Raw genomic sequence first — 13081 nt, forward strand, 5'->3', positions numbered from 1 at the left:
GAGAAGCTTTAACCTCTGGTTACTCCCTGGTTTGGGAAGAGCTATCTACGTTCATGCTCAGATCAGAAGCCAATCCGTAACAGAAAGTAGGAGGAAACTTCCTTTGTGAGCATCATAATAGTCCACTAATGTGGCTTCTTGTACCTTCTTCTGAAGCAGCTGATGCTAGCCACAGTCATAGACAAGATATTGGACTCAATCGACAACTGGCCCAATCTCCTATGTCAATTTTTTTGTGGGATGTGCTTGTTCTGGCTGAGACATAGTATTGCTGTCGATGTGTATTAAGATTTTGGAAATTTGTCTTCCAAGTATGTTCTTCATCCTATGAAACTTGCTTCCAAAATGAGTATACAAGTGTTTAGAGCAAATATTGGGTTGGCTTTCAGAATGTTTTTTGTATTTACCTGCCCCAGAAAGGGACATCTGGTTGCGATCCAAAAAGGATACCTAATTTTGCATTTTATCAGGTGCATGTTTCCATGTCCTCAGAAGGAATTTCTGTAGGTGCGTTCTGAGAAACCCATTCAGGGAATGATGCCAATGCATGGCACCACACATCCTAGCCACTGGACATAATTGTCTATAGATGACAACTCCCAGAAAATGGAATGGAATTTTGCATCTCTAAAAAATCTTTACCATGATAGTAAACTTATGTCCAGACCCCTGCCTGTTTTGACCACTGGGTGAGTAACTCTTTGCACTGGAGTTCAAAATCAAGATGAGCTATTCAATAACTGGTAGGTATGAATTCTTTCCCATTAGGAATTGGTCTGTTTCTCTGGACAGAGCACTGATTGGCATGTTGTCTATATATGGGTATAGATGCGTAAATTGCAACCAGTGCCTTGCCGAGACTTCTACCTACAATTTCCTAAGACTCTGGGAGAGGAGAATATGGGAAAAAAAGGCTTGTACATGAATTGTGAGTTCTCCTACACAAATGCTCTATTTTTTTTCTTTGTCATGCTGAAGATTTTGAAGGCTTGGAGGAAAATTTATCTAGGTTTTATTGGGAACTCCTGCCCCACATTTTCCCTTCAGCTAAGGTAATAGTCCCTTCTCAGATAAAGTTGGTGTTGGGAGCAACCAACTGACTTCTATGCTGGCTTTGATAGTGAAGGTTGAGTCCTTTCTCTATTCTCAGCTACTAATTTCTCTAACGTTTCCCCAAGGAGTTCCTCACCTGTACATTTGCTTTTCATGGATATAATATAACTTCCTTGTAACCACAAAGTTAGAACCCCCACTGCTCATCACAAATCACATCAAGGATGCAACTAGAACAGAACCAGAAACTCTCACTCCAATTAAGGATCGGACCCCTAGATGATGAGCCACTTGCTTGCCTTCTAGTTGCCTTTCCTTACTAAATATATATAAAAAAAACTATGGGTTGAATGGCTACAACTGAGGCTTTGAAATAGCTCTGGAGTGTATCCTTACTCTTATGGTCTATAGCAGTGGTTCTTAACCTAAATACCATTGTGGGCTGCATCCAGTACTATCTGTATGGCCCTGAGGATATCACACGGGCCGCAGGTTGAGAACCACTGGCCAGCAGTGTTTTTTTTAAACTTCATATCTTCTTTTTCTGTGCTATGACAACAAAGATTGAGGACAAAATTCAAACCTGGTGTAAGCAAGGTGCAACTCTATTGATTTAAATGATTCAACTTGCACCAGTTGTAAATTTGGGGAAGTGTGTGCATTCTCAGAGTATTAAAAGTGTGTGTCAAATAAGTATTATGTATAGTGGATGAAACATCTAATGTTGGTGGCATGAAAGAGGGGTTTGGTTTTTTTTTGGTTAAAATTACGAGAATTTCACCCAAATATGCCTTCCAGTCATAGTACATTTGGTTTTAGGTGGATGGGCTGGATCATTCATTCCTTAATATTAATATTTGTTTTCTCTGTAGTTATCAAGTTTTATGGTCATTTAACTGATAGTGGCCTCTCTCTTTTTCATGCACATCTTTCTGTTTTAAAGAGACCAACTTCTATTCTGCTTATAGTGACAACCTAAACCACTTACAAATGCACATAACATATATATTTATATTTCTGTAAGAACTGTGAAATATATTATACTATATCCACAAACCTGAATCCAGGGTGATGGACTTTGGAGGTTTAATAGGATAAAACACAGAAGGAAATATGGCTCCAGGAATCTGGTTTTGTATCTGACAAGGGTAAGGACAGGATAAGATGATGTATGTTAGCTGTTCAAGTAGCAACTGTTTATTAAAAATTAAAAAAGAAACTCTAGGTAAGCAACATACAGAAACACTAAAATATCCTTTACACACGCCAAACACAAAAGTGACTGATCCAAAAAGCGTTCAATATATTCCTGAAAAAGATCATTTGGGTTACAAAACTTAGAAAAACTAATTTCTGTAGCCCTAACATTGTAAACAATTCTTGAACAGTAACTTTACTAAGTCTGTCATCATACATTTTAGTTCTTTGGAAGACTCACCTGTATCCAGTAAACTTGGACTCTGACGGACTTTTGATGCGCAGATGTACTATATTCTACATTTAAAGCTGGCAAATAATTTCTTCTTACAGGAATTTCGTTTGGTTGTTGGATTTTCATGTTACCACCATTAGGAGTTAAACAAACCTGTAATATTAATATATATAAAAAAACCCATAGGTGTGCTGTGTGCTTCAGTAGCCAGAAACTCTAATTTTAAAGTGTACATTTTTGAAAGTCAACTTTAAAACTAATATTAAAAAGTGTTACTGCTCAAATGTTAGAATGTTCTCCAATTCAAGTTAACGGGGATAGTCATTAACTTCAACGGAAGCAAGACTAGGACCTAAGTTTGTACACTTATTTTGAGGGTTTATTCATCTATTTACATGTAGCTATCTAAAGTTGATGTACAATAGTATGGTGAACAATGTCATCCTAAGATATAAACTTGCAGGTGGCAGGAGCCTGGACTCAGTTTCCTGCACAAATTATTTAAGTATAAACCTACTACATACAGAAAAAGGAAGATTCAGATCCTATTTAGATCAGATTCAAATCTTTTTAATTTTTAAAAAAATCATTTATAATGTTCTGCTTGGTAGTTACAGTATGATATGAAACACTGCTTTAAGTGATTCACCTTGCCTAGAAATGAAACATGCATAGCTATTCTATTATGCTATCTTACCAATAGCACTTTATCAACCACATATTTAATTATACTGTTACCTTTGCTGTATATTACCACAGTAAAGCTATACATTTATTATTTGCTTGTATGTTAGCAGTGATAATATTTATAATTGTTTAAAGAATTCCATAACAAAATATGTAAGCAGAAAAAGCTGTAGTGTCAAAAAGTTTGTATTAAACATCATGTGAAGAAGTGTAATGCTCCTTGACTGTGTATGTGTGTGCAGATTTTATGAACACACAACCTGCAATCGGTTATGCCTCCTTAAATAAGGTAAAGGCTAAAAACAAACTAGACACAGTAGCTTTCAAGGTCTTAATGTATCCTTTCTGGAGATATATATAGAAAGGTTTTCAAATGGACTCTACTGGAATTTTGTCCAAATTTGATGCTATGTATAGAATTTTCCTTCTTCTCTTGCCCTGTATGTACGTATGTATGTATATCTCTATATACAAATTAATATCTAAGAGTAAAGAGTTCTATCAAATATTACCATAACATTTGTTTCCAGCTCAACAATCTTGTTTTCTGAAGGGGACAGCTCACTGTATTCTTTAAATTCTCTCTCTAACTTTTCAGTTTGCTTAATGCTCATTGGCCTCCACCTTGATTTCTTCTTGGGTTTTGTCTCCCAAACTACATCAGAACTTGTAAATGAAAACAAAACAAATGGTAAACATAAAAGAATGAAAGATTAGGAGTTTCAAGTTTATTTTGACAATTTTATCATTTTAAATATTTTGCTGGACGTGGATCCTCAATACATATAAAACATATGACAGACAAAAACAAAAAATACCAAATTTCATGGAGTACTCTTTCTGGTTATTTTATTTATTTATTGGCAACTTAGTATTAGTACTAGGTAGTATTTAATTTTGATTGCTGCTGCATATCTATCCAAGAGGGTTTAAAAAAAAACTACACACAGTTCCCCCTACCAGAGTTGTTCAAGATACAAAATGAAAAATTTCTTACCTGAATATCTTAGTTTCTCTCCTCATTCCTAATGAACAAGTAATGCATCTCACCTGTGGAATTCAGAAATAACCCAGAACTGTTCTGGAGGCTTAGGAGTAAGCCCCTCCCTTCATTTGAGGCCAACAGAAGAGTTTTGCCAGAATTGTATATGAATGCGAAACAACAAATCATAAGCATTAAATCAACAACTTGTAATTACATTAATTAACCTTCAGGCAATTCTATGTTTACGTCTCTCTTTGTGGAAAATTTTCAATTGGTTACAAACTATATTTTGGTCATTTACCAGACTACCGGGGTGGGCTGAATGAGGAGAGAAGCTGATAACCAAAAGAAAATTTGCTGAAATTTCACATTGTGCTGTCCAGCATTCTCACCTCATCCGCAAAAATGGCAAGAAGTGAGCCATGAATCACAGAAGTGTGTGTGTGGGGCAGGGGAAGGAATAAGGAACAATTTATATTACAGTAGAATAATAGCCTGTTCCTCCCATATGAAGCAAAATATTTTTAATGGAAAGAAACCTACCTTGCTAGTTTCCTCAGAAGATATTCAGACCCTATTTTCTACCCACAATGCCACTAGCATGCTTAACTTCCTCCAGGAATGGTTTCACTCATGTCTAGCATGCTAAATGGTGCAGGATTTTAACATCTTGCCTGCAGCATCTTTGAGGCCTAAAGTGCTTGTCACTGATGCCAATACAAAACTCCACAGGCTTCAACTGAGCCAGGATTTCACCCCTGGTATTTTGGATAAAACGAGATAACAGGATACACTTATTATGTGTACTGCATACACTTGAGAGACATCTTTAGAGCTTTATAAATGTCCATTTATGGCAAATCTTTCTAAAGGAATGCTAAGGAATGAAAAAAATTGATGGGAGAACCATTTCCCAACAAGTATGGTAAGAAGAATTTACCAGAAAGATTGCTGGTAGTATAAGAATAATCTTTTTCTCACACCACAACATTTGGGCACTAATTCTGAAATGTCTCTTTCTAAATGCAACTAGAATAGCTGGTTGCAGGCTTGTCTCCTCTGGCCATCCTGATGAACCCTGACATCTGAGGATCTTCAGTCAAAGAGCCTGTTGCCATTAGAATTGGTACCTACTGTTCTATAGTGGTTAATTTTAGGACAAGAACCAAACATCATGGAGAAATTCCAGTGTAGCTGAGGTCACCAGAACTTCAGGATACTTGTTTACCCTCAGACCAAAAATGAAACTTGAACGGATCAATGAATGAATTGAGTTCTGGCTGAGTTCCGCTGGGATGTCAAAATGCATCTACAAGGCTAAATGAGAACCCACTCCTCTTTAGATACCCCAGGCTGTTAACTGTAGGTGGTCCATATCCAGATAGAGACCCTGGCTGAAGAAGTCTGGTTTCTTCTGCAGGTACAATGGAAATTCCTTGGCTGTCTCTATCAGGTCCAAACCAAGCCAGTGCAAGACTAAGAAAATGACCTCAGTTCTTTTTCCTCCTCTTTTCGTATCCTTTACATGAACAGTTCAGAATGGCATCAGATTCTTCTCTGCCCACAACATTGCTTCTGGAAGAAGCTTTCACTCCTAGCTATTCTGCAGTTTTGGAAAGCATGTGAACATTCATGCTTCACAGCACATGCCAACCTCTAGCAACCAGATGTAGGAAATTTTCTTTTCCTTTTCAAGCAATTATTCCAGAATTGCCCACTACAGGGTTTTTTGCACCTTTCCCTGAAGCATCTGACGCTGGCCCCAGTCAGATACAAACAGAATACTGGACATGATGAACCCACTAGTCTGATCCCATAGAGTCATTCCTACGTTTTTGTTCAGACACGTCACTGACAGAGCTGTCCAAGTTAACTAAAAGGATGAATGTGCTGAGATTTTGAAAAATGGTACAGAACAATATGTAAGCTTGAGAGAACTAATGTCTTCCTTTTTCCAAAATGAGGGACCCATACTTGTTTTGTATCCAAGGTATGTTCCCCTCTCTGACAGGCTTGCTTCTGTAGTGAGTATGCACGGATCTAAAGTGAAAAGCAGGTTGTTTTTTTAGGATGTTCTATGTCCTTACCTGCCCACAAGTGAGGTCATTTTATGTGGAAATGATGCTTATTTTTGCATTGTGTCTACTGTGCAGTTCTACATACTTTGAAGGAATTTCTGGAGACACATTTTGAGAAATCCCACTCAGGCGATAACACCTGTGCATGCCACCAGCAATCCTAGTTGGCAACTGGCTATGGGAGATTGCTGTGAGAAAAATAGTGATTCAATGAAGTTTTGGTTCTTTGACCATAATTTTACCACTATGGCAAACATTTGTAGAGCCATCCCTATTTTGACCCTGGTAAAGCAGCTCTCTGTATTGGGATCAAAAACTTCCTCCTGATTTTGAACCATTTCCAGCACCTGGCAAATATGAGTGGGCACTGATTAGGATTTTGTCCCTGAATGGATACAGATGCATAACTTGCAACCTGAGCGTTGCTGTAGTTACCACCAGCTGTTTTTTAAAGAATCTGGATGCAGAGTATTGATCAAAAAGAGGAGGAATAGCTCACCCTTCTGGATGAGTAAGGATTTGTGACTTGTGTCGCCATCGCTTGCCCTCTGAGAGTCCTTATAAATATATAGCACATCTCAGACTTGGTTAGATGCTAGTAGGGCTTCTCTGTTGTGATGGGGTCAGAGGGAGCTGCTCATGAAGTGTTACACAGGAGAAAATAGAGGGTTATAGCCTTAACACTATGGTAATTCCGCAACTCAGCAGAGGGAGAGAAGAGCTAGAAGCTAAAATGAAGTTGCTACTGCACAAAAACATAAAAATTAGTTATAAAACACTGGCTGGGAGAAACTGAACTGCTAACTTGTTCCCCTAGTGGAAGACGACAATCTGGTTGCCTAAGCTGAAGGGTAGGGCTTAGACTTGGAGTCTACACTAGTGTGGACTCCTTCCAAATTCCACAGGTGGGAGGTATTACCCATTAGTGATGAATGAGGAGAGAAGCTGTGCAGCAGAAAGTTTAATATAACATACTGTACACACATACCCATAAAAAGCACATACCAATTTGAAGCATAAAACTAAATGGAAATGGAATTCCGAGTACAACCTACAAACACACAATGATTTAGTACCAACAACAAGACGACTAGATCAGACCAAAAAGTATAAAACTAAAAATAAAACTAGCTGAGTTTAAAATGCTTGAAATAATGCTTACAGTGACTCCCTACCTAATAGATTACTTTACCTTGTAATTCCAATGTAGGACACTTCTTGCTTTGTATAATTGTTGACTAAAGAAATTCCAACATCTTGTAACGATAGAACAATTTCTTGTTCTGCTAGTTCTACTTTTTCACTTTCATATGTTGCTTTAAATACACTCTCATCTTCAGTGAATAGGATAATACGTTGCAAGCCTTCAAAAAATGAAACTAAATAAACTCTCTTTTTTTTATCCAGGAGGAGAGAGTCCATCATGTCCTACATGAGGAGAAAAAAACCCCAAAAGTTTGCAACTCTTGTTCATTCTACTTTGACAAACAAATGTAAATTTTGTAGCAACATGGACACTGACAAATAAAAGCTATATTGGGAAGGTAGGACACTGGAGAGGGTAAGAATGGAAGAAATTAGGTTATATTCGTAAGAAGTACATTATATGAAATTCAAAAATAGTAAAATTTTGAATTGTGAAGCGAGATCTCAATTGTGCAAGCACTCATTAAGACAAGGGGACAAATGGGAATAAAGTTCAAAATATGCATAAGTGCAAATATTATTCCCCCATGCGAGCTATGCACATGTTGATCATTGACTAAACTAAGGCAAACACATCAGAAGTTAATATTTGTTTCTGCTTTATTAGAAACAATGAAAAGAAGAGGAAATCTATATTTACCCACTGGAGAAGCATAAAACTGAAACCAAGAGAACAGTTAGCATAAGAGAAATAAAAAGTGAACTATACATTAGTACTGTTAAGTATAGCCTCGATAACACAAACCATTTCTGTTCAGGTGATTAAAATAAAAAAAATCCGTTTTCATTATATTTATGTACCAGAATGTGTAAAATATTCTTATACATTAAATTATTTCCATATCTTCAAAAAGTGAAATGGAATAATATCTTAAATTATGATTGGTTGCTCTGGATATAAAAGAGCTTTTTGGCAACTGTCTTAGGTCTCCATAACTAAGAATCTGTCACGGTTTTTATAAGTAAGGATCTTACAGACAATCTAGTCTCCATTCTTGTACAAACTCCTATTGTTTTCAACAGGAGTTCTGCACTTAAAATTGAGTGTAACATGGTTCTGTGTTTTAAATATGTGGTTTATTATTTGTCTCAGTAGTTTAAAGGATAATTCCTATAACAGACTGGTTTTAACGTGCAAAAAATAAGCTGAAATTTGTAGTTTTAGAATTTTAGAACCAGGTTTCGAATTCTTGGAGAAATGTTAGAAAATAATACTATTAAATCCAAAAACTCTACTAACACAAACTGTGCTATTGTGAAATCAGGGTTTGTCTATACAGTCAGTGTGCTGCAAGCTGGGTTGTAAATCTACCTTGCACTAGTCTATCATGCACTAACTATCCATGTGGACCTTGCTGCCACACACTAAAAATTACCCTGTTCTCATAGGCAAGTCCCCAGTATAACAAAACTAGCAATACTAAGTTACCTGAATAAAGGAAAATGGCAATACAATTGTTTCACAATTCCCGTAGCACTACCCATTTATTCAGAAAACAACAATTGGCCCTTATGTCTCCAATATTGCATACTTTGAAAACCTGTGTCATTAAATTGTTTTGCTTTGTCTCTCTTTGCTTCTTTCCTTTCTTTGTCACCTGCTAAGTCTTCAACAATTGATATTCTGGTTCTTCCCTTATGGAAAAGTCCTAAAGAACTTAACAAGGATGAAGTCTCTAGGCCCTGGTCTACACTTTTTTTTTTTTTTTTTAAACTTAAAGGGCTCTTAAAATCGATTTCTGTACTCCTCCCCGAAGAGGGGATTAGCGCTGAAATCAACATCGCCAGGTCAGATTTGGGGTAGTGTGGGCGCAATTTGACAGTATTGGCCTCCGGGAGCTAACCCAGAGTGCTCCATTGTGACTGTTCTGGACAGCACTTTCACCTCAGATGCACTTACACAGGAAAGACACCGGGAACTTTTGAATTTCATTTCCTGTTTGGCCGGCGTGGTAAGGTCATCAGCAGAGGTGACCACGAAGAGCTCATCAGTACAGGTGACCATGCAGTCCCAGAATCGCAAAAAAGCTCCAGCATAGACAGAACGGGAGATACTGGATCGGATTGCTGTACAGGGAGACGAATCCGTGCTATCAGAACTCCGTCCCAAAAGACGAAATGCCAAAAATATTTGAAAAAAATCTCCAAGGGCATGAAGGACAGAGGGTAGAACAGGGACCCACAGCAGTGCCGAGTGAAACTGAAGGAGCTCAGGCAAGCCTACCAAAAATCCAAAGAGGCAAATGGCCGTTCCAGGTCAGACCTCCAGACATGCTGCTTCTATGACGAGCTGCATACAAATTCTAGGTGGTGCCCCTACCACTACCCCACCCCTGTACATGGACTCCTGCAAGGGGGGAGTCTCACACAACAGGGATGAGGATTCTGGGGACGAGGAAGATGATGATGAGGAGGAGGATGAAACTGTTCTCCCTGACAGCCAGGAACTGTTTATCACCCTGGAGCCAATACCCTCCCAACCCTCCCAAGGAGGGCTCCCAGACCTTGAAGGTGGAGAAGGCACCTCTGGTGAGTGTACCTTTGCAAATATAATGCAGGGTTTAAAAGCAAACGTGTTAATGATTAATTTGCCCTGAAGACTTGAGATGTATTCGCAGCCAGTACAGCTACTGGAAAAGTCTGTTAACGTGTCTGGGGATGGAGCGGAAATCCTCCAGGGACATCTCCATGAAGTTGTCCTGGAGGTACTCCCAAAGCCTTTGCAAAAGGTTTCTGGGGAGGGCAGCCTTATTGCCTCTTCCACGGCAGGCCACGTTACCACGGCAGGCCAGTAGCACGTAGTCTGGAATCACTGCATAACAAAGCATGGCAGCTTATGATCCCGGTGTTTGCTGGCATTCAAGCAACATCCGTTCTTTATCTCTCTGTGTTATCCTCAGGAGAGTGATCTCATTCATGGTCACCTGGTTGAAATAGGGGAATTTTATTAAGGGGACATTCAGAGGTGGCCGTTCCTGCTGGGCTGTTTGCCTGTGGCTGAAAAGAAAACATCCCCGGTGTTAGCCACGCAGTGGGGGGAGCGGTGAACCGATTATCCCAGAGAATTGGGTGTGTGTGTGGGGGGCGACCTTGTACCGAAAGAACATGTGCTATGTAATGTTAACAGCTCGGTTCACTGTGAAAGAGTCTACCCACTGTTCTCTAAAGTGTGTCTTCTTAAATAATACTCTCCCCTTTTTTCCTCCAGCAGCTGCAAATGTTTCAACTATCATCTCCGTCCCAGAGGTTAGCACAGATAAGGTGAAAAAAACACAATTGCAATGAAATGTTCTCTGAGCTCATGCAGTCTTCCCACACTGAAAGAGCTCAGCAGAATGCATGGAGGCAAGCAATGTCAGAGTCCAGGAAAGCACAAAATGAACATGAGGACAGGAGGGACATGCGAGAGGAGAGGCGGCAGGATCAAGATGATAGATGGTGGCAGCGTGATGAGAGGAGGCAGGATGCAATGCTGAGGCTACTGGAGGATCAAACTGATATGCTCCAGCGTATGGTTGAGCTGCAGGAAAGGCAGCAGGAGTACAGACCACCACTGCAGCCCCTGTGTAACCAACCTCCCTCCTCTCCAAGTTCCATAGCATCCTCACCCAGACGCCCAAGAACACCTGGGGGATGGTTGGGGGTGGAGAGGTGCCCTCCGGGCATCCAACCACTCCACCCTAGAGGACTGTCCAAGCAACAGAAGGCTGGCATTCAAAAAGTTCTTAAGTGCAGTGTGACCTTGTCCTGCCCTCCTCCCCTCATCCACCACCCCACCCAGTGCTCCCCTTCTCCCTCACCCCTCCCAGGCTACCTTGGCAGTTATCCCCCTGTTTGTGTGATGAATTAATAAAGAATGAATAAATCTGAAACAACAATGACTTTATTGCCTCTGCAAGTGGTGATTGAAGGGGGGGAGGACTGTTGGCTTAAAGGGAAGTAGAGTGAACCAAGGAGGGGGGTGGGTTTTTGTCAAGGAGAAACGAACGGAACTTTCGCTCTGTAGTTTGGCCAGTCATGAAACTGGTTTTCAAAGCTTCTCTGATGTGCAGCACACCCTGCTATGCTCTTCTAACCGCCCTGGTGTCTGGCTGCGTATAACCAGTGGCGAGGCAATTTGCCTCAACCACCCACCCCACCATAAATGTTCCCCCCTTACACTCTCACAGATATTGTGGAGCACACAGCAAATAGTAATAACAATGGGAATATTGGTTGCGCTGAGGTCTAACCGAGTCAGTAAACTCTGCCAGCGCACTTTTAAACGTCCAAATGCACATTCTACCATCATTCTGTGCTTGCTCAGCCTATAGCTGAACTGCTCCTGACTACTGTTCAGGGTGCCTGTGTACGGCTTCATGAGCCATGGCATTAAGGGGTAGACTGGGTCCCCAAGGATAACTATAGGCATTTCAACATCCCCAATGGTTATTTTCTGGTCTGGAAAGTAAGTCCCTTCCTGCAGCCGTTCAAACAGTCCAGAGTTCCTGAAGATGCGAGCGTCATGTACCTTTCCCAGCCATCCCATGGTGATGTTGGTGAAACATCCCTTGTGATCCACCAGTGCTTGCAGCACCATTGAAAAGTACCCCTTTCGGTTTATGTACTGGCTGCCAAGGTGGTCCAGTCCCAAGACAGGGATATGCGTTCTGTCTATTGCCCCACCACAGTCAGGGAATCCCATTGCAGCAAAGCCATCCACTATGACCTGCACATTTCCCAGAGTCACTACCCTTGATAGCAGCAGCTCAGTGATTGCGTTGGTTACATGGATCACAGCAGCTCCCACAGTAGAATTGCCCACTCCAAATGGATTCACAACTGACCGATAGCTGTCTGACTTTACAAGCTTCCAGAGGGCTATCGCCACTCACTTGTGAACTGTAAGGGCTGCTCTCATCTTGGTATTCCTGCGCTTCAGGGCAGGGGAAAGCAAGTCTCAAAGTTCCATGGAAGTGCCCTTACACGTGCGAAAGTTTCATAGCCACTGGGAATCATCCCAGACCTGCAACATTATGCGGTCCCACCAGACTGTTCTTGTTTCCCAGGCCCAGAATCGGCGTTCCATGGCATGAGCCTGCCCCATTGCCACCAGGATGTCCAAATTGCCGGGGCCTGTACTTTGAGAGAAGTCTGTGTCCATGTCCTCATCAGTCTCGTCACCGCACTGTTGTCGCCTCCTCGCCTGCATTTGCAGGTTCTGGTTCTGAAGATACTGCAGGATAATGCGCGAGGTGTTTACGTTCATAACTGCCACGGTTATCTGAGCAGGCTCCATGCTTGCCGTGGTATGGAATCTGCAGCAAAGCAGAATTGCAGCGGAAGCGGTGGCTGACGACAGATGCCATGGAAATAGATATTTATAGAGAATGTCTAGAGGACCTGCGAGGTGGATTCATGAGAGCTGGAGAGCAGAGTTGCAGCAGAAGCGGGAGCCCATGACAGCCAACATGGAGAAATTCGCTATCGAGACAAAAGCAGCAGAGCAGAATTACAACGGAAGCGGTCATTCGATGACGACGGTTGGCAGTCCTGCTGCACCATCTGCTGAAAGCAGTATGACGTCCGCACGGAAAAAAGGCGCAGAACAATTGTCTGCCATTGCTTTCACGGAGGGAGGGGCGACTGATGACATGTACC

The 13081-nt window shown here is 41.0% G+C and overlaps 1 protein-coding gene across 5 annotated transcripts in view; it reads right to left on the bottom strand.

Annotated features, from left to right (window-relative positions):
- VPS13A (vacuolar protein sorting 13 homolog A) overlaps positions 1-13081 on the bottom strand; it is a 262972-nt gene that overhangs the window by 55791 nt on the left and 194100 nt on the right. For all 5 annotated transcript variants that reach the window (XM_073345103.2, XM_073345104.2, XM_073345105.2 and 2 more), the window contains 4 exons: positions 7428-7663; positions 3685-3838; positions 2492-2638; positions 2111-2192 (listed from right to left, as the gene is read on the bottom strand). In XM_073345103.2, coding sequence (XP_073201204.2) covers positions 2111-2192; positions 2492-2638; positions 3685-3838; positions 7428-7663 — 619 coding nt within the window. The remainder of the gene's footprint in view (positions 1-2110; positions 2193-2491; positions 2639-3684; positions 3839-7427; positions 7664-13081) is intronic.

Source organism: Lepidochelys kempii, chromosome 5 (assembly GCF_965140285.1).
Source record: "Lepidochelys kempii isolate rLepKem1 chromosome 5, rLepKem1.hap1, whole genome shotgun sequence".
In the NCBI taxonomy this organism is placed as follows: Eukaryota; Metazoa; Chordata; order Testudines; family Cheloniidae; genus Lepidochelys; species Lepidochelys kempii.